The sequence below is a fragment of the Stylophora pistillata genome, chromosome 1 (genome assembly GCF_964205215.1).
Source record: "Stylophora pistillata chromosome 1, jaStyPist1.2, whole genome shotgun sequence".
Taxonomy (NCBI): Eukaryota; Metazoa; Cnidaria; class Anthozoa; order Scleractinia; family Pocilloporidae; genus Stylophora; species Stylophora pistillata.
The window spans coordinates 45,031,015-45,056,275 of record NC_142519.1 but is presented as its reverse complement, the minus strand read 5'-3'; the positions used below and the strand labels follow the sequence as shown (position 1 = coordinate 45,056,275).

Sequence of the window (25,261 nt, the reverse complement as noted above, 5' to 3'; positions counted from 1 at the left end):
CTACTAATTATAAAAGCTCATAAAACGTTTGAGGCAATTGCAAACATTTTTAAGATAGAAATTATTAAAAGGTGATATAGCGACGTACTAAATCTTGCTGACCTTGAAATTCTTAGCGATTGGCGGAAACAAGCTTGCGTGAATTTTGCTAATTCCTGCCATGTGTCAGGAACACTTAGTAGTCTCTCTCAGGTTCCGCTGGTTTATTACCACGGTTATAATTTGCGCTCAGGCTCACAATCGTATAAGGCCTCTACTGGCAAATGCAAAAGCTATATTGATTTTGTAACTGTCAAATTTCAAAATGTATGTCGTGACCGCCCCCTGTAATTCAGTTGTAACTACAATAGGGTTGAATAAACGATTGATTGATTGATTGATTGATTTTCTAATCTAGCCTTTCGAATCTTTGTTTTCCGTGGTAAAAATATTTAGTTCGTTGTCTTAATTAATATCAACACGTCGAACAGAAGTATTACTTCTGAGAAAACTAACCGGAATTTGTCGAGGAAGTCTTCGTGCCTCAGAAAAGGATACCTATGAGATTCTCTACCAATAAGATTTTCTCAATGAAATGAGATTTGCCACGAAAAAGGATACCCAAGAAATCACTATGTAATATATACCTACGTATTAATTTAAGGAATATGAATACGCCGCTCTCCTTATAAGCAGAACAGAGACTTGTCAAAAAATCAAAACTACGACATTATCGTTATAAGTCTTTTGTCAATTGTCAATTGATTAGAATCATTTGAAACGGACGCTTGCGATCTTATGTTTGCAAGCTCATGCGTACAGACGATTTAAAGAAATTTCCACTGAAAACTCTCCTTGCCATTTAAAAGGATGACCAGGAGATAACCATGTAATACTTACCACCCTATCCTTTTGATAAAAACTAACTAGTTTTCCTTGAAAGCATATTGCTATAGCCCTAATCGTCATTGAGTGCTTGACACTTGACACTTGTATTATGTTTAATGTTGGTGACAGGGACTTGTCTAAAAATCAGTTAAAGACATTACCGCCAGGAGTTTTCAATCACATGACTTGGCTTCGTCGGCTGTAAGTAGCCTTCTTGAAACAAATCCAATTCCGCCGCTACTCATAAGGATGCCCAAAAGAGCAATTTGAAATCATTCTAACGCCCTACTTAATTAACAAGAAGTGACTCCGTTTCGTTGAGTACTTTGCTAATACCTTAATCATACTGAGATAACTAAGACCTGAAATTTCCATGAAGTCCTTTCTTGGTTACAGGGACTTGTCAAGAAATGAGATAGAAACATTACCATCAGGAGTATTTAAATACTTAAACTACTCGATTTGGCTTTGTAGGCTGTAAGCATTCTTTTTTACATGCAATTGCACTGATACCTGGATTATCATATTTTCAAATGCCCTGTATGTACTTTTTTTGAAATAAACCGTTTCTTTTTACCGCCGATTTCATGTGAACAACACGATGGGAGCGTTTTAAGAGGTGCAAAACCAACGAAATCGGCCATTTCTTCCCTTAGTCTTCCTTTCAATGTGATAGGCGATGACAAACATGTTACAGGAATCTAAAAGGAATATCTAATCAATGATTTATATGTAGAAATGGCACAACTCACCGAAGAATGGCGTGCCAGAAAAAAAAATCAACACGAGCAAGATTATTACTTTTCTCAGTGCATAACTATGCTCAGAGTGACTTTGATCGTCTCTTTACTGCGGAAAAAGAGCCTGCAATAAAGGAAAAGGCAGATTTCTACGGTAATATCTGTCACCTTAAAGCTCTGTTGTGATCTTTTTTCAAATATAGCGACCTGTTTAATAACCAGTTGAAGGACTTGCCATCCAGACTGTTTGATCAGTTTCAAAAACTAGCAAGTCTGTAATTACAGAACACCAAATATATCCCTCAGTAGCTTAAGCTGCTGCCCCATAAATTTTCAATTATGAAACTCTCTGTGATGGTTTTAAGCATTTATCTACAATATGGCCCATCTTTTTTTCGAAATACAACGCTATAGACTATGAAAAGTCCCTCGTTTGCAACAAAGTTTGTCGCGCGAGTCCAAAAAAAAAGTTGGTGAAAGAAAAATTGAGGTAAGCACGCCATGGGGAGCTCCGAGGGTGAGGGGCTCGGAAAGAAAGGACTATAGACTGAGCCCAAGAGTTTGACCCTGCGCAGTTCAAGAGTCGAAGTCGAGTCTCAACAACGAAACTCCCAAGATGACAATTAGGAAGGGCGGGCCGGGAAAGGAACAATCGCGGTAAGGATCCCGAAGTAATTTAAAAATTACATGTCGTGCGCTCGATTTAAGCTTGGGCTCAGAATACGGAGCCATAAGTTGACACTTAGAAGCTGCGTGAGGTGGAGTGCCGATCACGGTTCTCAAATCACTATGACCGGCAGTCGGAAACTTTCGTAATATTTGACGAAAAAGTGGCAGACAAGCCCCTGTTTTAGAGCCTGTTTTCAAAATTGCTAGAAAGTCCTTTCCAGCGAAAAGAGCTTCAAGCTACAGTCTGCTCTGGTTTCAGCGAACGAATTGTCGGAAACCACAATCAACATTCCTTAAGTGATCAGCCAGGATTAATCTGGAGCATTAACAAGCTTTGACACTCAAAACCACTAGATGAAAGATGTTCAGGCGATAGCCAATCGTATTGATATGCGTTGTAAGCGCGACGCAAAAGGTAACCTCTTTTTCTTAGGCTATAGTTTCTTCTGTCCGAGTGCCAAACTTCGCCGAAAAGGAAGGACTGCTCGCAGTCTACAGTTTACAATACTTTCATAATGAACATACCTTAACCTCTAATTGATTATCAGTAAGTTAATATGATTCACAAAACTTCCTTATTTTTTGTTTTGTAGTGACTTGTCCAATAACCAACTAGAGCAATTACCTCCACAAGCTTTCAGTGACAATCCCCGTCTTAGAGAACTGTAAGTAAGACTTCCTTATTGTGTAAGTGACATTTGATAGCAGCTGTGCCTAGGTTCAAGAGTTTGATAAATTTCCAGTCGTCTATTTGGGTTTCATAGATAACAATAGCACAATTGATTAAGAGAGGCTTATCACTCAATTTAAAAATAGTTCTTTAAACGTATGTGGTAAAGGAATTGTTTTTTCCCCTTTTTTTCCTGTGCTCTAAAAATCTTGATGATTTTATATCAATGCTCCATTTGGTATACGCAATTGTTCGTTTCTCGACATTCTTGTGTCATTCTTAACCCGATGGCTGTGTGACATAGGCCATAGTTATCTAGGGATCTTTTCCCAAACGCGGTGTAGTAACCAACTGCTAAGCATGTTAGGTAAAATTTCAGAAAATGAAGAAATCTGGCATTCTTCGACTCGGGGACGGTATCGCTTGCTCCAGGTTGCCAATGATGAAAACTTTTACTCCCAAGGTGGCACTCCATCAGTATGACACACACTTTTAATGTTCAAAAGTAATATAGACTACCACGACATAACTTTAAGAGTACTTTCTCCTTTGTTCATCGTCAATTACTCCATTTTTTTTAAATTCTTGTTTATCCGTGTAATCTATCATCTAAAGCCGTGGCCGATTGTGGTCTGTGTATCAGTTCATAGCCACAAGAACTGAATTGCTACCTTCAGAGTGTTAATTTATCCCACGTTACGGTCAGCAAAGTGTCTCTTCTTATGATAATTGCTACCATCTTCCAATTCCATAATTACAGTAGATAAAAGGATAAACATTGGACCAACTTTTCATAAATGGTTTTCTTGATGACACTTCAGATTCTTGAACAACAACAAGTTAAAGAATTTGTCTTATGATCAACTTCCTTGTCGGGATTACTTGTTTAACAACCATACAAAACTGTAAGTGTGGTGGGTTTAGAATTTAGTGTCACTTTTCATTTCATACCGAACACAACTGAAAATAAATAGCCTCTAAAATGACAATGAAGAAAAACCACAATTACAAAGACCTCTGTTAGTTTTACGTACACTGTATTAAACTACATGATACATACATAACAGCTCCATATCATGGAAGACTTATTTTTTATCTTTAAAAAGGTGCTACAAAGTACGCCTAACCTACCCATGAAATATTACAGACCTTCCCTGAGTTATTGGAAGTGAAGGTCTGTATTATCTCATGAGTAGGTTAGGCGCACTGTGTAATATCCACCTTTTTAATGATAACAAATAAGTATGATAAGTTTGTTATCGTAGGTTCACTTGACACTTTCTGAGGACACCAGAAGCCAACTTCTTTCATTTTTTTACTTTTCATGTCGTTTATATAATCCACCGTCTCCCAAGCCAGGGGGTTGTAGGTTGTGGTCTTTTTATTAGCCACGGAAACAAAACTACCACTTACAGAGCTACATTTATCCAGTCAGAAGTTTCTGCTCTTATAATGATTGCCTTCTTCTTCCAGTTCCGAATTAACAGTGCATTAAAAGAAACAAGATTTAACAAACTTGGTACTAGCTGTTTTTTTTTATTATTATTACACCGCAGATTCATGAACATCAAACATTCAAAGAATTTGTCCTCTCGTCAACGTACTCGCTGGAAACGCTGGCGTAGCGACTTTAAAAAACTGTAAGTGTGGTGTGTTCGGAATCCAATTTCACTCTTTAGATCTCGTAAATACAACAACCCTGAAGTTCCAAAATTCAACAGGAAATAAATACTCTTTTGCGTTATGGCAATAAAGAAATACCACAATAACCACGACCTCAGATAATTTTTGCACATATTATTAACTGCGCAATGAATTCATATCAGTTCCAAGGATTGGAAATTTGTTTTTGGTAGCTCAAAAAAATAGCGTATTTTGCTAAGTGTTCTTTACCTAGTTAGAGAATATTATGGCCGCTTTTATTTGTACGTACAGGTATGATAGCTTTTGCATTGTAGTTACAAAAATGATTAGACCTGTATCTTTCTTTTTTAGTCTTCATTAAAACCTTTTGAACCAGAATCTTTCTAGTGCTATACCAGGCTAACAGGACGATACTTCCAAACTGCATACAATCCCATAATACATATATGTCAATGGACAACAACCAGAATTTTAATTCCATCGTAGATCATTTCTACTTTATTGTTTGACAAGAGTTTATGGTCTTCGAAGTTGTGAGTGGAAAAAAAATTAAGGCATTGAAACGCAGAGCTTTACACTTCATATTTATGAAAATGAATGTAATGTCAAACACAGGACCCTGGACTTCAATAAACTGGAGACGTTGGCAAGTGACGTATTCAAGGCCCATAAGATATATGATCTGTGAGTAAAGTTCTCTGATGCTCGCTGCAATGGCTAGTATCCTCTAAATCAAAGGAGCCTTCGCTGACTGGTCATTATATTCCCAGTTTCATCCTTGATAACTGTAAACGTTTTCGATTATTTAAACCATTGAGACCGTACGCAAATTTAAAAAAAAATTGGCAAACGGTAAGTACTGAAAAGAATTAGTGAAAAATTAGTAAAAAGAAAACAAAAGAAGCAAATCCTTGGTGTAGGGTGCTCCAATCCTCCTCCTTCTGCACAACCCAAAAAAGAACAAACTTCATTCATAATTAAAAATGGTTGAAGTTTCCTTCCTTGTTGTCTTATTGTAATTCCATCGATCAAAATCTACTGGATTGTAACCAAGTGATGAATAGTTTGATTAATTATTGCTAACACAAAAATGTAAGGTAACCTTTTTAAAATATTCCTTTTTAATTCCCTTCATTTGGTAAAAATTATGGAATTCTCGTAAATGCCAATAATTTTACAGCTGGCTAGGAAACAACAAGTTGAAGACATTACCTGAGGATCTGTTCAACGGGCAAACTTTATTAAAATACTTGTGAGTAGTAACAATCATCTCTTGCAACAATACCCATTTGGAAAGTAACCGACTGCTCTCTTTACCTGCTGACCGGGACACGAACATTTGTAAAAGCAGCAAATTTTAGCGTGGTCCCAAAAGTCGGGTATATGATTAAGGGCACTTTCCATTTGTTAAAACTGGCCGGCCCGAAGGAACTGGCTCTCACTCGTCAAAATAGACAGGCCTAGGGATATCAGCTCTTGCGTGGAATACACACAAGAGCTGATTTAAAAAACATGACGGATTTAGCAACGAAAGTTTATAACATTCCGCCAACATTTTCTTCACTTTCTTTCGCCGGAGGAGGAAACTCCTTTTAAGAATGATGTAGAAGATGAATTTTGTGTTTTTTTCAATTATGTGTATTTTTTCTCGGCGCAAACAGAATTAAAGCTTAAAGGCGTTATATTTTTATTTCTAAGCTTACATCAACCGTAGGTTAGCTAACTAAACGCTAACAAACAAGAAATACAAGCACTTGGATCTTATAAGTTAATATTATAATTGTTCAGAACTTAAGCCTCTATCAAGTACTTTCAAACTGGGTAAAACAAAAATTTCTCGAACAAGGCTTCCCTTGTATAATAGAATGCCAACATATACCGAGACGAAATGCTCAAAGTTAGGAAGTCGCACTGCGCGGGTTAACCTTTGACACCTTTCACACTTTCGACCAGAAAATAGCCAAGATATTTAGGCGTTTTCCTGCTCCACGGGTATACAAGAGAAATTTTCGCGAGTGGAAATAGTCTGTGAAGTGGTTTGTTCAATAAATACTTAACAACACGAGGAAAAAACCAATAAACGGGCAAAACGAAAGCCGATTATTCCTCAATGTTTGCTTGTTTGATTGACAGTAAAAAGATAAGGTTGATAGGCCGCCGTCTCAAAACATTGCTGCAAATCGTTTCTCAGCTTTATATTTTAGGCTTCCTTCTTTGACAGACTGTCCAGGAATCGAGCCATAACACCCATTTTCACCTCGTGCATCCTTTTCTTCTTTGCATTCCGTCAGAAAATCGACTACCTTCGCGGCCGATGACTTCGACCTCCGTTTCCTTTTTTTCTTTGGAACCGCTTTTGCCAAGGAAGATTCCTCGTCTTCATCCGTGGGTGTAGAACCAGTGCTTGCTGTAACCAACGAGGAAACAGTCGCCGGTGAAATAATTTTCGGGTCACAACTGAAAAGCGATGAAAGCTTGTCATTAAATTCACATTCCTCGATGTCATTCCCCGTTTTGGCGTTGTGCCCCCTTACTTTTTTGTACCTCTCCTCTAATTTTTTCTATTTGTTTGACCACTGTTCTCCTGTCACTCTCACTGACGACTTGGTGTTGAATTGCTCTGCAACTTTATCCCATGCAGCTTTCTTTCATACTTTGTCTTTGTCGAAGAGGTCGGTTTTTTTCCCGTCGTAGGGAAATCAATAGTTTGGTGCACTTTGACGACCTCTTTAAGGCATTTTAGGGAAAGCAATTAATCCTGTTTTCAATCAAAACAATGGATATAATATTATACTCACTACGAGTCTGCGATGAACCTGCCGCCATTTTTCAACGCGTAGAATTCCCGCGCACTTCCCGCGTTCAGCGCAGGACCGAGAAAACTGAGGGGCCCTTGTCCAATAGCAGGGCCAGTTTAGCCAGAACCAGTTCTAACAGTTCTCAGAACTCGTGCGTTTCATTTACGGACGTACTAGTCCGACCGGCCCGTTATAACAAATGGAAAGCGCTCTAAGAGTCTCTGAATTGCACTCAGAAATTATTTTTTTCTTAGAAACATTCCTCAGTGATCACCGACTTACGAATAAGTCTAGAGTAAAATGAAGTATGAGAACGGATGGGAAGGAACTCAAGCGACTTGGCCTTACCGTTAAATTTTTCGGCCCGGTTTCTCGTGTTCACACCTTTTCAGAAAATTTACTTGAAATGGTCAGTTTGTAGCCTAATTTTTAGCGTTTCTTGACTTCGCCAATTTCTCATCGGCTAGTTTGAAAACGAAAGTTGACCGTTTCTGTATTTAAAACCCTAGGCGTTTGGTCGGCAACCAGCTTGAGAAGCTACCCCGCAACATATTTTACGGATTGACCGACTTGGAGAAACTGTAACTAATATTATTTTTCGCAAATCAGGTTTAAATGCTAACTTAAACTTTACTCTGTAATACGCTGTGCAAATGCAGAAACTGAGCCTTGGAGTAGTAACGAAAATTGGTGCGTGATCATTCACGGGATTATGATGCACCAAAGGAGCCTTCTTAACCTAGCTAGAAATGATTGTTTTGAACAACCTTTTCTGAAATGGTCATTAAAGTACTGCGGTTAAAAAGTTGTTCTCAGTTGAATGTTTTTCCGCCAGTCTAGAAAGCAGTTCCAGACTTTTGTTAGGAATGCCGCCAATGATGTTTCATATCTATCAAATTTAACACAAAGAGGAAGAATACTCGGGCTTAGATTTTATCAATTTCTTTTTCCCGTGGTTTTCACACCTACTTATATATTTCCATTTTACAATCGTTTGCGATTACCTCCAATGTTTTATAATATTTTAAGATTATTAGCCAGTGGCGGATTAAAATTTTAGAGGCTGATGTCAAAATTATCCCACTCGGCGGAGAGGATAAATCAGTTGATAATGAATGGAAGAAGATGAACAAGCGTCTTAGACTTACACTTGTTTCTCCTCTTCCTCTTATTATCGTACCCTTCTCCTACTAATTATAAAAGCTCATAAAACGTTTGAGGCAATTGCAAATGTTTTTAAGATAGAAATTATTAAAAGGTGATAAGATTTACGGAAAAAAAATTTGACATTTTAAACCCGTGTATTCTCCTCTCTGTTTTCTTTCCTATTCCTTGCAATTAACACATTTTCCAAAAACTGTGCAACGTCTTATTGTCAGGGACCTATCTTTTAACCAGTTGCCCAACTTGACTCGAGGTGTTCTCAGCACAAACACCAGGCTGAAAGAATTGTGAGTAGCGCTATTTCTATTGATAACCAGTTACAACTCTTGGTAATCAAAATCCACTATATATTACTTTAGCTTTCACTCACGAGCCATTTTTGCCTCCACCTGAGATACTCTCAGAATGCTCTCCAGATGGTGTTTTGGTATTTATAAAATTCCAAAAGACTCTAACTATTTCCTCGCAAAGAGCCGCGGATTTCACTAGTTTTACTGAACTTCACAGTTTTACTGAATGGAATCGATTTAGCCATTACGTTCTATTTCTCCATGTTGTTGATTCCTTACCTCTGTTTAAGTTTTCTGGGCACTATCTCATATGCTAAATACATATAAGTAAAAAATCTCTTAGGGGATAATAAACCTCTAACCCTTACTCAGCACCTACTGGAAAGGTCAGGAAGAGCAAGTACTGAAATTTTTTTGACAGTTAGCTTAGCCTCTCTTCCAATTCCAATTACTATCTGAAGGGATTTGTCAAACAACAGGATTAAGCGCTTGCCCCTGGATATCTTTGGCAACCTCACTCAGTTGAAAAGGCTGTAAGTGGCATCCAATTCATGTTACGGTACTCAGTAAATTGAGTTTTTCACCAAGCGTTAGGTCAAGATGGCTGGGCATTTTTAGGGACGTTTTTAGGGAAATAGATGAAGTGATTATGATCTCTAAAAGTACCAATAAAGTTTGACTGACTCTCACAGCGTTCTCTTTTACGCAACTAATGATCCTAATAGCATTAGGAGGTAATGCTTTTATGAGAGAGTTCAAACAAACAAAATTCATTTGTCATATCGCTGACTTAACACAGTCTCGTTACACCTATGGTCCAAACTATCAGGGATCAGATGTAAACAGTGTTGATACATATAGTCTCGTAAAGTTTACTTTGCGAAAGCTGAACTAAACAGATCGTGTTTCTTTTAAAAATTATGGTCATTATCCATATAGTAGAATATTCATTTCAAGAAACCATGAAAATAACTTAACTCGTCTACTTTTTTCTCTTTCATTTTTCCCGGCAGCTTTCTTTCCAGTAACAGAATTCAGCATTTGCCAAGGTTCAACAACCTCTCCGAGATAGAAACATTGTAGGTAGTTCATGTTTGTAACGGAGGCTGAGGCAATGAGCGTATCGTACAATCTTCATTATAAACAGGATGCTTTCCAAATAGTTTGTCATTTTAACCGAAGATCACTACTGACTTTAGGAAGTTATGAGAGTCTTTTGAAGGATTCAAGTAAGGAACAATAATAAGCCGTTTAAAGGATAAGATCTTTATGGCAAGTAAATGAAACAACTCCCTTAATCTTAAACTCCTACCAATGATTCCGGTAAATGCAAATTATACCAAAATGGAGGAAAGCACGTCAATCTTTTGTTAAGTGACCCTCTTCGTTTCGTTTTAAGTAAAAGATCCGTCTGAATTCTTATCATGCGATTGAGACGAGGAGGGCTAGTACTGTGATTGTAAGAATCAAAGAATATAAAAACCTTCACTATTGGGGAGTAAAGTCGATGTTGCATTATGGTTTGGAACATCATACACTGCGTTATATTTACTGTGTAGATACATGGACAACAACAGCCTCGTGGCCCTGTTTCCTGATCAGTTCCAAGGCCTATCTAAACTAAAAGACCTGTAAGCGAAAACATCGATTTTTTCTTTTAAAAATTAATTCTAAGTTTTCAGGACATCTGAAAAAGATGGTTTAAGAAAACCAAAACGAAAAGCAATGACTCTTAACTTCCTTAACAGATCATCTTTGCTCGATATTCTCGATAGATATCTAACTTTTAAGGAGAAAAAATTTTCAAGTAAAAATATGAATCTCACGCATACTTAAAGGGAAGAGTAACGTTGGATGGTAAAAGCTAATTGGTTTTATGTATCGTGGAGACCTTTGGATAGTTGACAAACTCACTTTTTGCTTGGATTTTTGCGTACTTAATCGAGCTGGTGTACCCCTGGAGAGTGCTGGTTTACCTTTCAATACTCTGTGAGAGTGCCAGAAGAGTAACATGAATGACATTTGCAATAATAATCGATTTATGCTTAGATTGTTTTTATGTTTTTCAGAGATAAAATAAGTCTTTTTTTTATTTTTCAAGGGCTGTTTATGACAACAATATCGAAAATCTGCCGCGCGGAGTTTTTAAGGACGCGAAACAGATTAGGTCTATGTAAGTATCTTATTTGATGAACGATTTAATACTTCAAAAAGCAGTGGGACTCATAACAAATTTTAGCAGAAGTAGTACGGATTGCTATTCATGATAGACTGAAGGACACCCAACGAAACCTGAATTACTGCTATCCCAAAGCAAAATCGCATAGTTTTAAGTTTTTTGAAGCTAAGTTGCCTTTTATATTTTCACTTTGCTGCGTATGCACACCTTAGATATCTTGAGTGTATTGATCGATGCAATGAAATGGTATTTAAATACCACCATAACCTTAAATATAGACTCTACTTACTCTGCATCTACATGTATAAGCCCGGGGAGCTTACATAAACCACAGAGATCATAACGAATAAAATTTCTGACATGTCCAAAATGACCACTGACACTATTAGACATGAAAAGAATTATCGTCTTAGCTTAGTTTATCCTTCTGATCATGTTAGTTATCACTGTGCAACAGTCAACGTACATCCAACAGGGTAATATTCGAAACATTAACGTTGGTTTGGGATAAAATAAGTCTAGTGCACATGCAAGACCCATTTTATTCAGTGCGTGGACACCAAGGTGATTGTGAGATCATATGAAAGACAGGAAGAAATTTTTAAAATGCAAGAACTTTATGGGAAGCCAACTTCAGGTTCCTTCAAGATTCAAACAAAGGGTATGGCGTGACGTACCTCACAAGATCAAGTCTATACTTTTTAAGGAAAAAGGCTCTCAGCCCTTAATTAGTGTAATCATGAGGTCAGGCAAACCAATCGAAGTTAACTGATGCTGTTTAACGAAGCCTTTAGCCATCTGAGGGACTTCTTTGTAACCTGCGTAAACTCGGTTCGAAGGAATTTTTTCGTTGTTTCATCTTATACTACACAAAACATTCATGTTATGTTGACTCACGATTATGGAGCTTTAACTTTAAGACAAAACGAGACAAATTGAATTGAAGTAAACAGTTTCCGAGAGGATGTTGCAATACTCGCATGACATGTACACTTTTCGTTGCTTTCTCCTTTCTCAGGAGTTTTTATCGAAACAAAATCACTGAAATAACTAATGAACAATTCAAAGATGTCGCGCCGAACATTCGATTCTTGTGAGTATGCACTTACTGAGTTTATTCAAGGCGTATACGAACTTAACGGAGTTCTATTATTGAATTCAAGAAAAACTTAAATTGGTCGCCAAGAATTAAGAGTATGTTGGATAAATACAGACACCAACAGATGCTTGATTAACTTATGCTTAAGATGTAACCTGGTTAGCAATACTTACCCACTTTTCCTTATTACTGAGTTCTCGTCGCTTTTTGCAAAGGTATCTGATAATGATTTGGATTTGGACGAAATGTGACCTCCCAGTAACTGATGCAGCAAGTTTAAGAAATACATGTAATTGTCTAACACGAGCTTGTATTGCCTGCTAAGCTTAACTGCTCTTGATTAACTCGCAGGTACTTTCATTACAACAACATGCGGGAGTTACCAGATGGTTTTTTTTCTAATATGAAAGAATTAATAACAGCGTAAGTCAGATAGAATGCTATCAGTGCCTGTTTAATGAGATCTGTAAGATCTTTCATTCGCTTCACCCCGCTGTGAAGAACTACAACTTACTCTAGCCTTTGCATTGTATTTAAATGTAGACCGTCTGACCCTTTCCCAATGTCCCCACCAGTGATATGGTATTCATGAGAATTTTTGCCGAGATTACTTAAAGATTATACCTCTGGTATTATAGCAAGTTTATTACCTACCTTTTCCTAAGCGTATTTTGGTGTTATATATGCGAACTCTTTCTCTGAACCGTAGGACTGTAGACACCAACCTGATGTGTTGCCATTTGACGAAGGAGGACGCGGATTGCGACTTTACTTATGTCGACAGCTTCGCCAGTTGTGAAGCTATGTTCAGAAATCGAGCTCCTAGAATATGTCTCTGGGTGATCGGAGTTCTCTCGTTAGTTGGTGCTGTGTTTGTAATCGTATGGCGGCTCGTGTTTAAGGAGACGAAGAAGAAAAACAAGATACAGTCTATTATGTTGATACATTTGGCCGTGTCTGATGGACTGATGGGTGTCTACCTTATCATAGTAGGTGTGATGGATGCCATTTGGGCAGGGCAGTATTTCTTGCATGACTATAGCTGGCGTTCAAGTTTGTCATGTCAGATAACAGGTGCCATTGCCGTGTTGTCAAGTGAGGTGTCTCTAATGACGATTTGTTTGCTCTCCGCCGACCGGGTTAAGAATATTCTGTTCCCCTATCGTGGAAAGTCCCTTACGATCAAGGTTACGCACTTTTGGTGCTTTCTTATCTGGATTGTTGGTGGCGTAATTGCATTTATTCCCTCGGTGGGCATCGACTACTTTGGCAGTCGCCAAAAAGGTCACCACTTTTATGGCAGATCAGTCGTATGCCTGCCATTGCAGCTTTCTGCTGATAAGCCTTCAGGTTGGGAGTACTCTGTTGCCATGTTTGTCGGTTTAAACTTTACCCTTGTGTCTTTCGTCATCGTAGCATATGCAATGATAATCTTTAAGTCCTGCACATCAAACAGACGCCTGGCTCAGCAAGGTACAGAAAGAGAGAGGAGGATGAAAGCCAAGCAAAGGGCAGCCGATCTGAGGAGGGAGGCCTCACTCGCCAAAAGAGTGTTCTTCATTGTTCTCACTGACTGTGTCTGCTGGCTGCCTATCGTGGCGATTGGAACGAGGTCTCTCCTCGAAAAATCCTTCCGTACACCTGGTGACCTGGTAGTTTGGATCGCAGTCTTTGTTCTGCCGGTTAACTCTACCATCAATCCATTTCTCTACACCTTATCAACAAAACAGGTATTAACACGCCACCTTCATATCTTCGCCTAAACTTCTTTCTGCTACTGGATCAGCAGAGATTTAAAGCATACTTTCTTAAATTTTTTTTTTTTTTATGCTGCCGAGAAGTAAGATTTTTTGAATTTCATATATTCCATTTTTACTGCATTGATTTGCTCTGGCGAAGGACTAGAAAGGAAGATAAGAACCATTTGAACTAGTCCACCTTCCCACCCATCCCACCCCAGGGGAGGAAATCCATCACACAGTAATTTCGTGTGTGGGAAATTAACATCTCCTACCCCAACCCTGCAGGAGACGGGACCTCCATTTGTTCGTCCCTATCCGAGTAGACTAGAATATCTAACCATTTCTTGATGTTATAGAAGGGTAGCAAATTCTTCTCAACTATTTTAAGACCTTGAGTTTTGGTCCGGCCGGGGCTCGAACTCTCGACCTCCCGCACAACAGTCCAGCGCACTATCCATTGGGCTAACTGGGCAGCTATGAACTAGTTTAAGCAAAAGTATTCCGTTTAGTGAGAAGAAAGTCTAGCGAGTTTTCTTACTTGAATATTTTACGGAGTGATTTTTCCAGAAGAAAAAACTTCCCTTAGAAAAAACTAAAAACAAAAACAAAAGAACGCCGCATAATCGCATTACCTGTACTTCAACGCGTCATTGTGTCTTTTTGTTTTAGAGTTCGTGTCATCCTTTTGAGTAGTAAGGTGTATTCTAGAACTCAGGGAAATTCTTCTAATAAATAGAAAATGCTATAACTAACCAGTTAAATGTTGTCTATATGATGCCCTTCCCTGTTCGGTCATCTAGAGCGAAGAAAAATTTCGTGTTGCTCGGTATCAATTAAACCAACCTTGTTATGCCACTTAGGTCCATAAACTAAAATACTATAGCAGCTTCAAATTTTTTCTGCACATGTCTTAAAGTGCTTAACTAATGAAAAATAAAACTGTCTGTTTTCAAGGTATATCATGTAAACAATAGGCCGCACTCTTGGTCGGTTTACCGGCATAACATCCCACGTGAGATGTTGGGAAGACTTAAAAAAAGTTTGAAATCAGGAATCAAAAGCGAGGGACTTACTACCTTTTTGAGTTTCTTTTTTTCAGACATCCTAAGAGAGTCGTTTGCCTATTACTTTTCTAAACTAGTTTAGGGTTGATCGGGTCAGACAACGATCATATATGTTTAACTAATCAGCACGCACACTATTTTAAATCTTCTTGATGACTTTCATTTAGGTACGACGTGTTCTGAATGCTAAATTCCAACAGTTCTGGAGCTATTTGATGGAAAAATGTGCACGGAATCGAAACAAGGAAGGTAAGTTTATCGAAAACCATCCTTCGGAGAAGAGGACTATCATTTTTATGTGCAGTAAAATTCACTAAAGTTTACTTTAGGTCAAGTAATGTTTTGAACAGCTTCTATCTTTCGAGCAGCTATAGGTATGAGAATTCCTTTCTCACTTGAACAAATGCGAAGGTACAACATTTAAAAAGGTACTTCTAATTAGTTTGATTTTCATCGGCTGAGTGAAGTACTGGAAAGAACTGCTGCCGGCTACAATGACCGACGCTTCTACAATCTGTACGTGGTTCGAAGTCATCATCAGAATCATCAAGGTCCTGTAAGGAGTTGGATGGTTAAGAGTGACCCTCTGTGATCTCAGAGATTACATTGATTGCACTACCAGTCGTACAATTTTGTTTCACTGAGTTTCATAAGTTCTGGAAATCTGATTTAGTTTTATTTCCATGCGATTACCTCCTGGCGATTGTACTTCTGTATGATTAACTAAAAAAATTACTATCTCTAGTAATGCTGACTATTGCTTCATATATGAAACACCGATCAACTCAATGATTTTACAATCACGAGGAATAGGATTAATATAATTTGAAAATGTTAAATAAATGCAATCGCTGTCTTTTAAAGGTCAAGATGAAGGCAGGAAAATGCAAGTCATCGAAGAAGGTACAAAACAGTTACTCAGCTCAGGTAAACATGGGAGAAAGTCGCTCGATTTTTTTAATTGTTCGGGTAATTCTGAAACACAAGATTACAGTTAAGAGCAAATGTGGCCAAAAATCGAAAACACTTACACCAATGAAAAGTAATGAATCTTGAAAAACAACATCAAAACACATGTTGACAGCAGTTTGAGTAATTGTTGACTGTTTTGTATACACATATCCAACCTCCATCTAACTTGATTAAAAATAGGTCAAAAGTAACCCGTTATTTAACTATGTTCTTAACAAAAATATCGCCTGAAAATCTGGCTTTTGAAAAGCGAAGTGTAGTTCTTTTCAAACTCCGAAGGATTTTTTTGAGAAAAAATTCAGTGCGATTTCATTAAATTTAACAGTTGGATAAAATGCGCTGATTTGACGGTGCCGTCAGCTAGTCGAAAACTTAATTTAATTGAATTTCATTTACTAACTTCTAGAGCGCTATTTTCATTCATTGATCAACAGCGCTTAACAACTTAGAATACTACAGTATATTCAAATTTATAAAACTAATTACATGTACATTAATATTAACAATGTATGTTAAAAATAAGAATAATATGGAATATCCATAATAAGAATCTTAATTAGGGATCTTAATAAGGAACTTAATTAGTAATACTAATAAAAGTAATTGTCAGACAGGGTACTTTGAGAAAGCTGCACGAAATAAATAAGTTTCCGGCTTACATTTAAAATGGAAAATGATTGAATATCACGTAATTCAGCTGGCAGAGCATTCCATAAGTACGGGGCAGCAGCAGAGAATGATCTGTCCCCCAACGTGGCAAGCATTTTCCCCTTAGGAGGATCAAGTAATAAACTTTGATTTGATCTAAGATTATATACAGACCTAGGCTTGATGTTAATTAGTTCAATGATATACCTAGGCGCCCGTCCATGAACAGCTTTAAATGTTAAAATTATGATCTTAACATGAACACGATGTTGTATTGGTAACCAGTGAAGTTGACAAAGCGCAGGAGAAATATGCGAATACTTACTTAATCTCAGTACAAGTCTAGCCGCAGCATTCTGCACACGTTGCAATTTGGCTATTTGCGACTTAGGAAGGCCATACAAAAGTCCATTACAATAGTCTAAACGACTAGTGATAAAAGCATGAATAAGCGTTAATAACGAATCGCGAGATAAATAATTCTTAATCCTCCTAGTATTATGTAGGTGATAAAACGCGGAATTACAAATTTTATTAGCGTGCGTTGACATAAACAACTTATTATCAAACCATGCACCGAGATTTCTAACACAGGAACTAGGATAAATATCACAATCACCTACGGAAATGTTCCATTCATCGTTGATCTTACCTAATTGTTGTCTAGTTCCTATAAAGATCAACTCAGTTTTATCGTCATTAATCATTAGGCTATCCCTAATCATCCAATTTCTTAAATCACAAATACGTCTATTCATAGCACTGACAGCTTCATCAAGACTAGACTTATCATCAGACTTGAAGCTAAGATACAATTGCTTATCATCAGCAAAGCAATGCACACTAGGAAGATGTTTCTTTATGATAGCGAATAGCTTTGATGCATAAACTACGAATAATAAAGGTCCAAGGCAAGAGCCCTGTGGAGCATCACAGTCCAATTCAAAGTAATTGGACAGAGTACCATGTATAGAGACCCGCTGGCTTCTTTGAGAAAGATAGGAGTGGAACCATTTGAGAGCATTCCCACGTAAACCAACATCATTATGTAAACGATCGAGTAACACATCGCGGGACACTGTGTCAAATGCTGCGCTAAGATCCAATCGAACCAATAAGGTTACATGTTGGGAGTTCATCTTTAAAAGATTATCATTCATTACTCTCAGTAATGCAGTCTCAATACTGTGGTATTTTCTATATGCAGACTGGAATAAGGGATAAATGCTATTTGCCATCATATGTTCATGCAACTGATTGAAGACAGCTCTTTCAGTAAGTTTTGACACATACTAAAGATTACTTACTGGCCTATAGTTCTTAAATACCAGATCAAGACCGGTCTTCTTTAATAACGGATTAACCAGTGCGCATTTCCAGTTTAATGCGAACGAACCAGACTCCAGGGACAGATTAATGACTTTAGTAATAACTGGAAGAAGCACGTCAATACATGTGAAGGTGTAGTCTGATCGTCCGGGTGAGTATAGTCCTGAGAAGGACTGTTGTCGGTGGTAGTGACTGACGTTTCGACAACCTGTGCGGAAGTCATCATCAGAGTCAAGTGGTTTGACTCTGATGATGACTTCCGCACAGGTTGTCGAAACGTCAGTCACTACCACCGACAACAGTCCTTTTCAGGACTACACTCACCCAGAAGATCAGACTACACCTTCACATGTTACCCCCGGGTTCAAGCCATTTACTGCATCACGTCAATACAGTTAATCACTGAAGACGTTCGCATGGGATCCAAAATACAACTTTTCTTAGGGAAACCTTCAATGAGTTTACGCACATCTCCTTCTGACAATGGTTTAAAATGATCCATGAAAGCACCAGACCATTATTCAGTATCATCGCCAAAAGCTTCTAATAAAGCTGAAGATGTTAATTTATCAAGCTTAGAGTGAATCGTTCTGATCTTATCAATAAAGAACGTGCCCATCTCACTGGCAAGAGCTAATAAATTATTTGATGGTGGAAAAGGAACAACATGATCATGCTTCAGTAGTTTCTTAGTTGCCGTGAACAAATCCCTCGGATTGGAACTGTTCTTATCGATGAATTCCTTAAAAAATTCACGACGCGCAGTATTCATAAGATAAGTGGTGTAGTTCCTCTTAGATTTAAATTCCAAAAAATCAGAAGCACAGCCAGTTCGGCGCCAATTTTTTTCTGCCCTTCGCCTTTCCTTCCACGCTTGTTTGATACCATGATTAAACCAGGGCACAAGAGGTCTGATTTTAAATATCTTAGTTAACAGCGGAGCATGACGATCAAGAAGTGAAGAAAGAGTTGAATTATAACATTCAACAAGATCATCTAGGGTGTTAGGACTATTCAGGCACAACTTAGTTTCCGCCAACTCATCACGTAAAATTTGCCGATCAATATCTTTAATTTTCCTGTAGAATATTGTTTTTGTTGGTAAGGCCGGTTTCACAACATTGAGATCACATAAGACAGAACAGTGGTCTGATAGAAAGTAGTCAGTCGTGGGAGCACTAGCCAGAACAACGTCACATTGTCGAGTGATAATCAGATCAAGGGTGTGACCCAACCGATGCGTCGGTTTATCCACATGTTGGAGAAAACCCATAGATTCAAGTAACTCAAGAAAAATATCACTATCTGGATCACTCAGCTGATCAACATGTATGTTGAAATCCCCGGTTATCAGCAACGGTTCAGACGACATAATGGATTCCAAATATGTAGAGAACTCCGCGATGAATGTTCTGATAGTAACTGGATGGTTTGTCGAATATGGTGGACGCTAAATAATAATAGTCCGTAGTGTAAAGGACCCATGCTTCATAATCCATTCTGAAAACTCGAAAGAATTACGATCACCGGCATCAACTTTATTTACATTGATGTTATCTGTGAGCAATATAGCAGTTCCTCCCCCGATACGACTTGGTCGTGGTTGGTCCAGAAACTTGAATCCAGGAGGAGTGATCTCAATACGATGTGTAGTATCGTCAGCTGTAAGCCAGGTCTCAGTGATGATAATAATATCTGCTGCACACGACTCCACGTAACAAACAAAGTCAGCAGATTTATTGTTCAGTGATCTAGCATTTAGGCAGCATAATCTTAATTGCTTTCCTGACTCTTGCTGATCAATGTTAACATTAACCAGAGTACGAGAGATCATAAATGTACACATCTACATCCAAACTCAATTGTTTCGCATTTCATATCCAAACTACAGCTTTTTTAATATAATGTCCACTCACCCTCCATTTTGCTGTATCACAATAGAGGATTCCAGTCCTGAAATTGTTGCATCGCTCCCACAGTAGTGATATAACACGGAAGAATAGTGAATACCTCATGATAACGATTGTTTACAAAGCGTACCTCGGGGTTTCCTTATACCCATTTCGTTGAAAAGGGGGCTGTAATTACTTCAAGAGATCTTTGTTTAGATATAATTCTTCGAGCGAACTGCGAACCAAATGTAAACAGAATGTTTCCGAATTGCATTTTACCGCTTTTAGAGCTAGAGACCGCCTCTTAATGATGTTTAGAACAGGTGAGACGTGCTAAAATGGACCCCTAAGCTGTGTTCAAACGCTTGTCGTGTAGAACAAAATTTCGTTTCCCTGAATTTCTGATTTGGATGAGTTATGGAGAGTTATCAAGTTACTTTAAGCAATATTTGCTATTTTGACCCCAATTTACTTGAAAACCAATCTAAAGTACCTCAAATCAGGATGTAAAAGTTTTTCGTTTTCTTTCTTAAATTGAAGGCTCAGTTGACTGCTAAGATTTCCCTTTTACTTCCTTTTCTATGAAGTTCCTCTACATATCAAAGAAACTTATTATTAAGAACTCATAGAAACCAAGAGAAAAAGTGTTTATAATGTAGTATTGTTCTGTTTTGGTCTTCCTTAAATCACCTGCAGGGTGTTATTTATCCTTTTGTTCATCCATCCGTTTGTTCACTTAGGTTCTGTTAAGTTAATTGCTCAGCTTCACCAGATGCAACTCGATGTAAGCAAAGTCATTGACAAGACAGACCTAAAAAATGAGTTGAAGAAAATTGCTTTAGACAAGGGCTTCAAAATTATTGACAATGAAGGATCAGGAAATTGCATGTTCTATGCTTTGTCAGATCAAATGGAACTTGCTTTGAGAATCAAAATCAAGCATGACGAATTAAGACAAACGTTGGTCCAGTACCTCAGAAAAAACCCTAAACTAGTAAGTTGATGTCTTACACTCTGTGTTAAACACTGTTACTTTAGGAGCACCATAAAGGTTAGATCCACATGTGGGCCAACTGGCCAACACGTCACTACTCCTCCTGTAGGGGATAATAAGGATCATAAATACCCTGAAATCAGCGTTTAGTATAAACCACAGCGCGCGTTCATTGGTAAGTGATTGGCAAGTACCATTCACCGTCTTCTGGTATATGCGTAAATAATCTTCTACCTCAGTGTCCTTGAAACTGGTGGATAATTACCTCGCCTTTTTGCCTCGGTAGATACCCGCCCCTATTCGCCTTTGTTTCGGAGAATAATTGTTTAATATTTCTGGATTGCTCTTAAAACCACGCGGTGTTGTTCAAGTGTTTTAGTATAGACCATGTCCGAGTCACGGATGAATTCAGACCTCCTTGTAAAAATTAAAGAGCTCTGTCTTGTAGAGAAAGCAGCCAATCCAAGGTTTTTTTAAAATACATCGCCGGCTTGAATCTCCCCCAGACGGGACAATTCTAATTGTATGACCTTGCCTCTGGATAAGGTGGACACTAGATATTCCATGTCTCAGAAGGGCAACTTCAGGAGTTGAGATTGCTACATTGAATGTAGATCCTCGTGTTCATTACTCTGATTGCTTATCATCCGTTCTCACTGTGGTTTAGTATCTCTTTGTTATTTTCTCATTCGATGACTCCTTCCAACGTATTCAACCTTATCCAGTGTACCATTAACTTTATACTCTAAGTTTCGTTCTCTATTTTACCCTTCTCACAGCCGAATGGAACAACTCTGTTTCACTTCGTCCATGGTCATCAATCATGGGCTGATTACTTAACGTACGTGGAGCAAGATGGCGCTTGGGGTGACCATGTTATTCTATGTGCCACAGCAAACTGCTACAAAACTTGCATTCGTGTGGTCAGCAGTCTTAACGCTTCTCACGATGTTATCTTACGACCACAATGTCCTGTTGACAAAAGCAGGACACTTGTGTTGGGACACATCCATGAAGTGCATTATGTCAGCCTTCACTCCACACAAGGTACAATTATTTACATTACACCCAGTAAATGAAGTGTGAGTTTATAATGATATTTTGTGTAATTATCTACATCACCTAGGAGGGAGGGGGTGGCTCTATCTTTCTTTGGTAAAAGCCGCCGTCAAATGATCACTGCTAATATGACCTCACATAGCAACACTGGACGCGCTTCGCTAAGTTTGCTCAGTAGAGATTGAGGACAATAATAAGAGCTAACAAAGAAAATGCCATTACAGGCTCCTAGTGGGTTACTATTGATTAATTTTCCGTGAGCGTACAAGCTTTGTCATTTATATTGTGAATTTAACAATGTACTGTCTTGTGAAAATGTTTGTTTGCAATTTCACCAAAAACAATTCGGGACGAGTGCGGCTGACCGCCATATTTACTTCCGCGGGGGTCAAAACAAGCCAAAACGTACACCGTTTTTTCTCTACGCTTTGAACAAATCGGCCTCATAAAAGGAGGTTTTATTCCTTATTTATGTAAGTTTATATCTATTGCGATTTGGGGTGAAGCTAATGAGTCACTTTTCTCCTCAATCCTTTTAAGTTCGAAGTTGTCCTTGTATCTAATAGTGGTGAGCCACGCATTACATAGTTACTTATCTTGTCTGCTAGTGTTGTAAAGAACTTGGTAAGGGCCAAAGATTCTAGTTAGGTAGCTTGCTGGCTTCTGCTCATCTTTTTTGCTTGTGGTCCTTTATTTTAAAACGTTCACGCTACTTCTGTGTTTAATTTTTCGGGCTTGTACTGAAAATTTCTGTTATGACCATAGTGTTAACTTGGTTGTTAATCCTTTAAGAGAAAATGTGGCCAAAAATCGAACAGTTTCGAAATGTAGCAACAGCCAAAAAATCGATTCGGCTCACTTTTTCAAATTAGGTGGGCCTTACAATGAAACAAGCTACTGCATACTTCGTTTGGCTATATATCGATCTATTTTCGAGAAAATCGATAATAACTGAATTCCGCCAAAATTCCAGACCAACCCGAGCCTTGGAGAGTCGCCCCACTAATTGGAAACACTTAGACCGATAAAAAGTACCAAATCTTGAAAAACAACATTCAAATTTAGGTTCTTGATTGTTTTTATACACAATATAATTGACTTCATCCGACCTTCTTCGAACTATATTAAAAATTGGTCAAAAGTAACCCGTTATTTAACGATGTGCTAAACAGAGTACTCGACTGAAAAACTGGCTTTTGGAAGGCAAAGTGTAGTTCTTTCAAGCAATCATTATCAGAAGGCGTTGACTATCCTTCCAAGTTATATCGCTACTTTGAGAGCGGCCGATGCAACATTTTCAGGACTGCAATCCTCCATTGTGATACATTAACATGGAGGGTAAGTAGATGTTCTGTTGAAAAAGCTGTAGTTTCGATGTAAAATGCGAAACAATCATGTTTGCGTATGGATGTGTTCATTTTCTCCTAACTGACGACATCGTCAAAACACCGCATTCCATCAACTTAAAAATGATTAAATTGCGCTGAATCATATCCCCAAAAAGTTCTTCGGAGATCGAATAGAACTACACCTCGCCTTTCAGAAGCCAGATTTTCAGTAGATTTATTTTGTTTAGATAAATAACGGGTTACTTTTGTCCTATTTTTGATCTAGGTTAGCTAGAAGATGGTCGGATTAATTCAATTAGATTGTGTAAATAAACAATCGAGAGTTGCTCAAATTGCTGTCTAGCTATTTTTTGATGTTGTTTTTCAAGATTCAGTACTTTTTCATTGGTCCAAGTGTTTTCAATTCGTGACGCGACGCTCCAAGATTCGTCTGAGATTCTGACCTTCAAAAGCGGCATTTTGGCGGAACTTAGTTATTATGATTTTCTCAAAAATAAATCGATATTCAGCAAGACGAATTATGCAGTAAATTTTTTCCCACAGAGACCTACCTAACTTTGAAATATTGGCGAAATTGATTTTTCAGCTGTTGCCACTAAATGTGTGACCATTGGTAACATTCACACTTTAGGCCCATTAAGGGAATGGGAACCATTAATTTCTTTGCCTTCTAAACATTTTTTTTTTCGCTAACGGAGAAATTGTTGCTTAGTTCATCGCAATTTTGATATACAGTCAATAGCAGGAATAACAAAGATTAAATTTCCCTCCTTAAGTGTTTAAAATGAACAAGCTTTGTCTGTGCTTGTTCTGAATTCTAGCTGATAGGTTGTTTTGTAAGCTCGTGACCCGATCTTCTCACGGGAAATGTAATTTCTCCTCAGTGCTTTTGTTTTTTTTAAGAAATGCCTGTGCAATTTAGCGACACATTGTTGTTTCGTTTATCACCGTCTTAAATGGGCCGCAATAAAAGATCTGAGACAGCCCAGCATTGACCAACTGGTCATGGTATTCACTTAAATGCTACAAAGACCGCTACTGATTGTCTTAAAACTGAAACTAGACCAAAAACCTATGAAGAATGGATGGGCAAAGCTAAAAAGAAGGTAACAGATTTTCGTATTTTCTTGATTAAAAAGCCGAGGTGGAACTGTTTACTTAGAAGTGAACGCCAAAAGCGTATCATCGAGGCATAAATCGAGGTTTTGTTTCGGTGAGAAAGTGAAAAATCGTGCCGTATCAACCGACTACCCCTTGGAGAAGAAAAAAATCGTCTTCAAATGACATAAAACGAAGTCCCGTTGGTAGCCATCGGCCTCATTTATACCCGGTAAAGTTTAAAATAAATGCTGCTAATGTCTGATGAAGAAACTACGTTACAACAGTGTTAACTTAATTCTGCCACCGATGTTCCATTAAAGCCTGTTGCCCATTTGTTCGTGTTTAACAAAGTAAACTAAAATGTTATGGCGTACCCTTTGATTGTAACTGATATACTGACTGGTACTACAGAAGATAACACCCGTACTACGGAGCGCTTTTTATTTTTTAACGTTTTTTCTTTGCAGTTCAAATCCAGCAAGACCCAGAGAGTGATGACAGCGATGACAGTGATGACGAGTCCAAAGATCAAAGTGAGCATGAGCAAAACGCAGAGCAGACTGATCATGAAGAGTCTGAACAGAGAGATGAGACTGAACAGGATGAAAAACCACAGGAAGAACAACACGAGGATGACATGGAAGATAAGCCTGACAAAAAAACGCAAGTATCGGAAGACGACTACAAAGAATCCGAGGACCAAAATGAAGATAACATTGACCATGAAGCTGGGGAAGACAAACAGTTTATTGTAATTAAGGGTATGTTGTAACAACCCTCTGCTTCCTCTACAAATTACTGAAGAACTTTGATATATTGAGATCTTTTCGTCAATTTGGAGGACTAATGACGAACAACCTCTCCTCATCATATCTTGCACAAATTGTTACTTTCTAAAATTTCATCATTTTTCTTTCCTTGCTAAACTACGTTAAGCGGTTTATTCGAACAGAGAAAGTGCTTTTGCTCACCGTAAAGTTTTGGAGCAGTT

At 38.1% G+C, this 25,261-nt stretch overlaps 1 protein-coding gene across 1 annotated transcript in view; it reads left to right on the top strand.

Annotated features, from left to right (window-relative positions):
- LOC111318964 (uncharacterized) overlaps positions 1-25,261 on the top strand; it is a 30,289-nt gene that overhangs the window by 4,361 nt on the left and 667 nt on the right. The window contains exons 5-24 of the mRNA XM_088759092.1: positions 997-1,068; positions 2,870-2,941; positions 3,768-3,851; positions 4,503-4,586; positions 5,206-5,274; positions 5,771-5,842; positions 7,898-7,969; positions 8,768-8,839; positions 9,304-9,375; positions 9,856-9,921; positions 10,402-10,473; positions 10,944-11,015; positions 12,040-12,114; positions 12,472-12,543; positions 12,830-13,850; positions 15,094-15,175; positions 15,791-15,853; positions 20,508-20,761; positions 21,541-21,808; positions 24,738-25,031. Of these exons, the coding sequence (XP_088615218.1) occupies positions 1,049-1,068; positions 2,870-2,941; positions 3,768-3,851; positions 4,503-4,586; positions 5,206-5,274; positions 5,771-5,842; positions 7,898-7,969; positions 8,768-8,839; positions 9,304-9,375; positions 9,856-9,921; positions 10,402-10,473; positions 10,944-11,015; positions 12,040-12,114; positions 12,472-12,543; positions 12,830-13,850; positions 15,094-15,175; positions 15,791-15,853; positions 20,508-20,761; positions 21,541-21,808; positions 24,738-25,031 (2,956 nt within the window). The 5' untranslated portion in view covers positions 997-1,048. The remainder of the gene's footprint in view (positions 1-996; positions 1,069-2,869; positions 2,942-3,767; positions 3,852-4,502; positions 4,587-5,205; positions 5,275-5,770; positions 5,843-7,897; positions 7,970-8,767; positions 8,840-9,303; positions 9,376-9,855; positions 9,922-10,401; positions 10,474-10,943; positions 11,016-12,039; positions 12,115-12,471; positions 12,544-12,829; positions 13,851-15,093; positions 15,176-15,790; positions 15,854-20,507; positions 20,762-21,540; positions 21,809-24,737; positions 25,032-25,261) is intronic.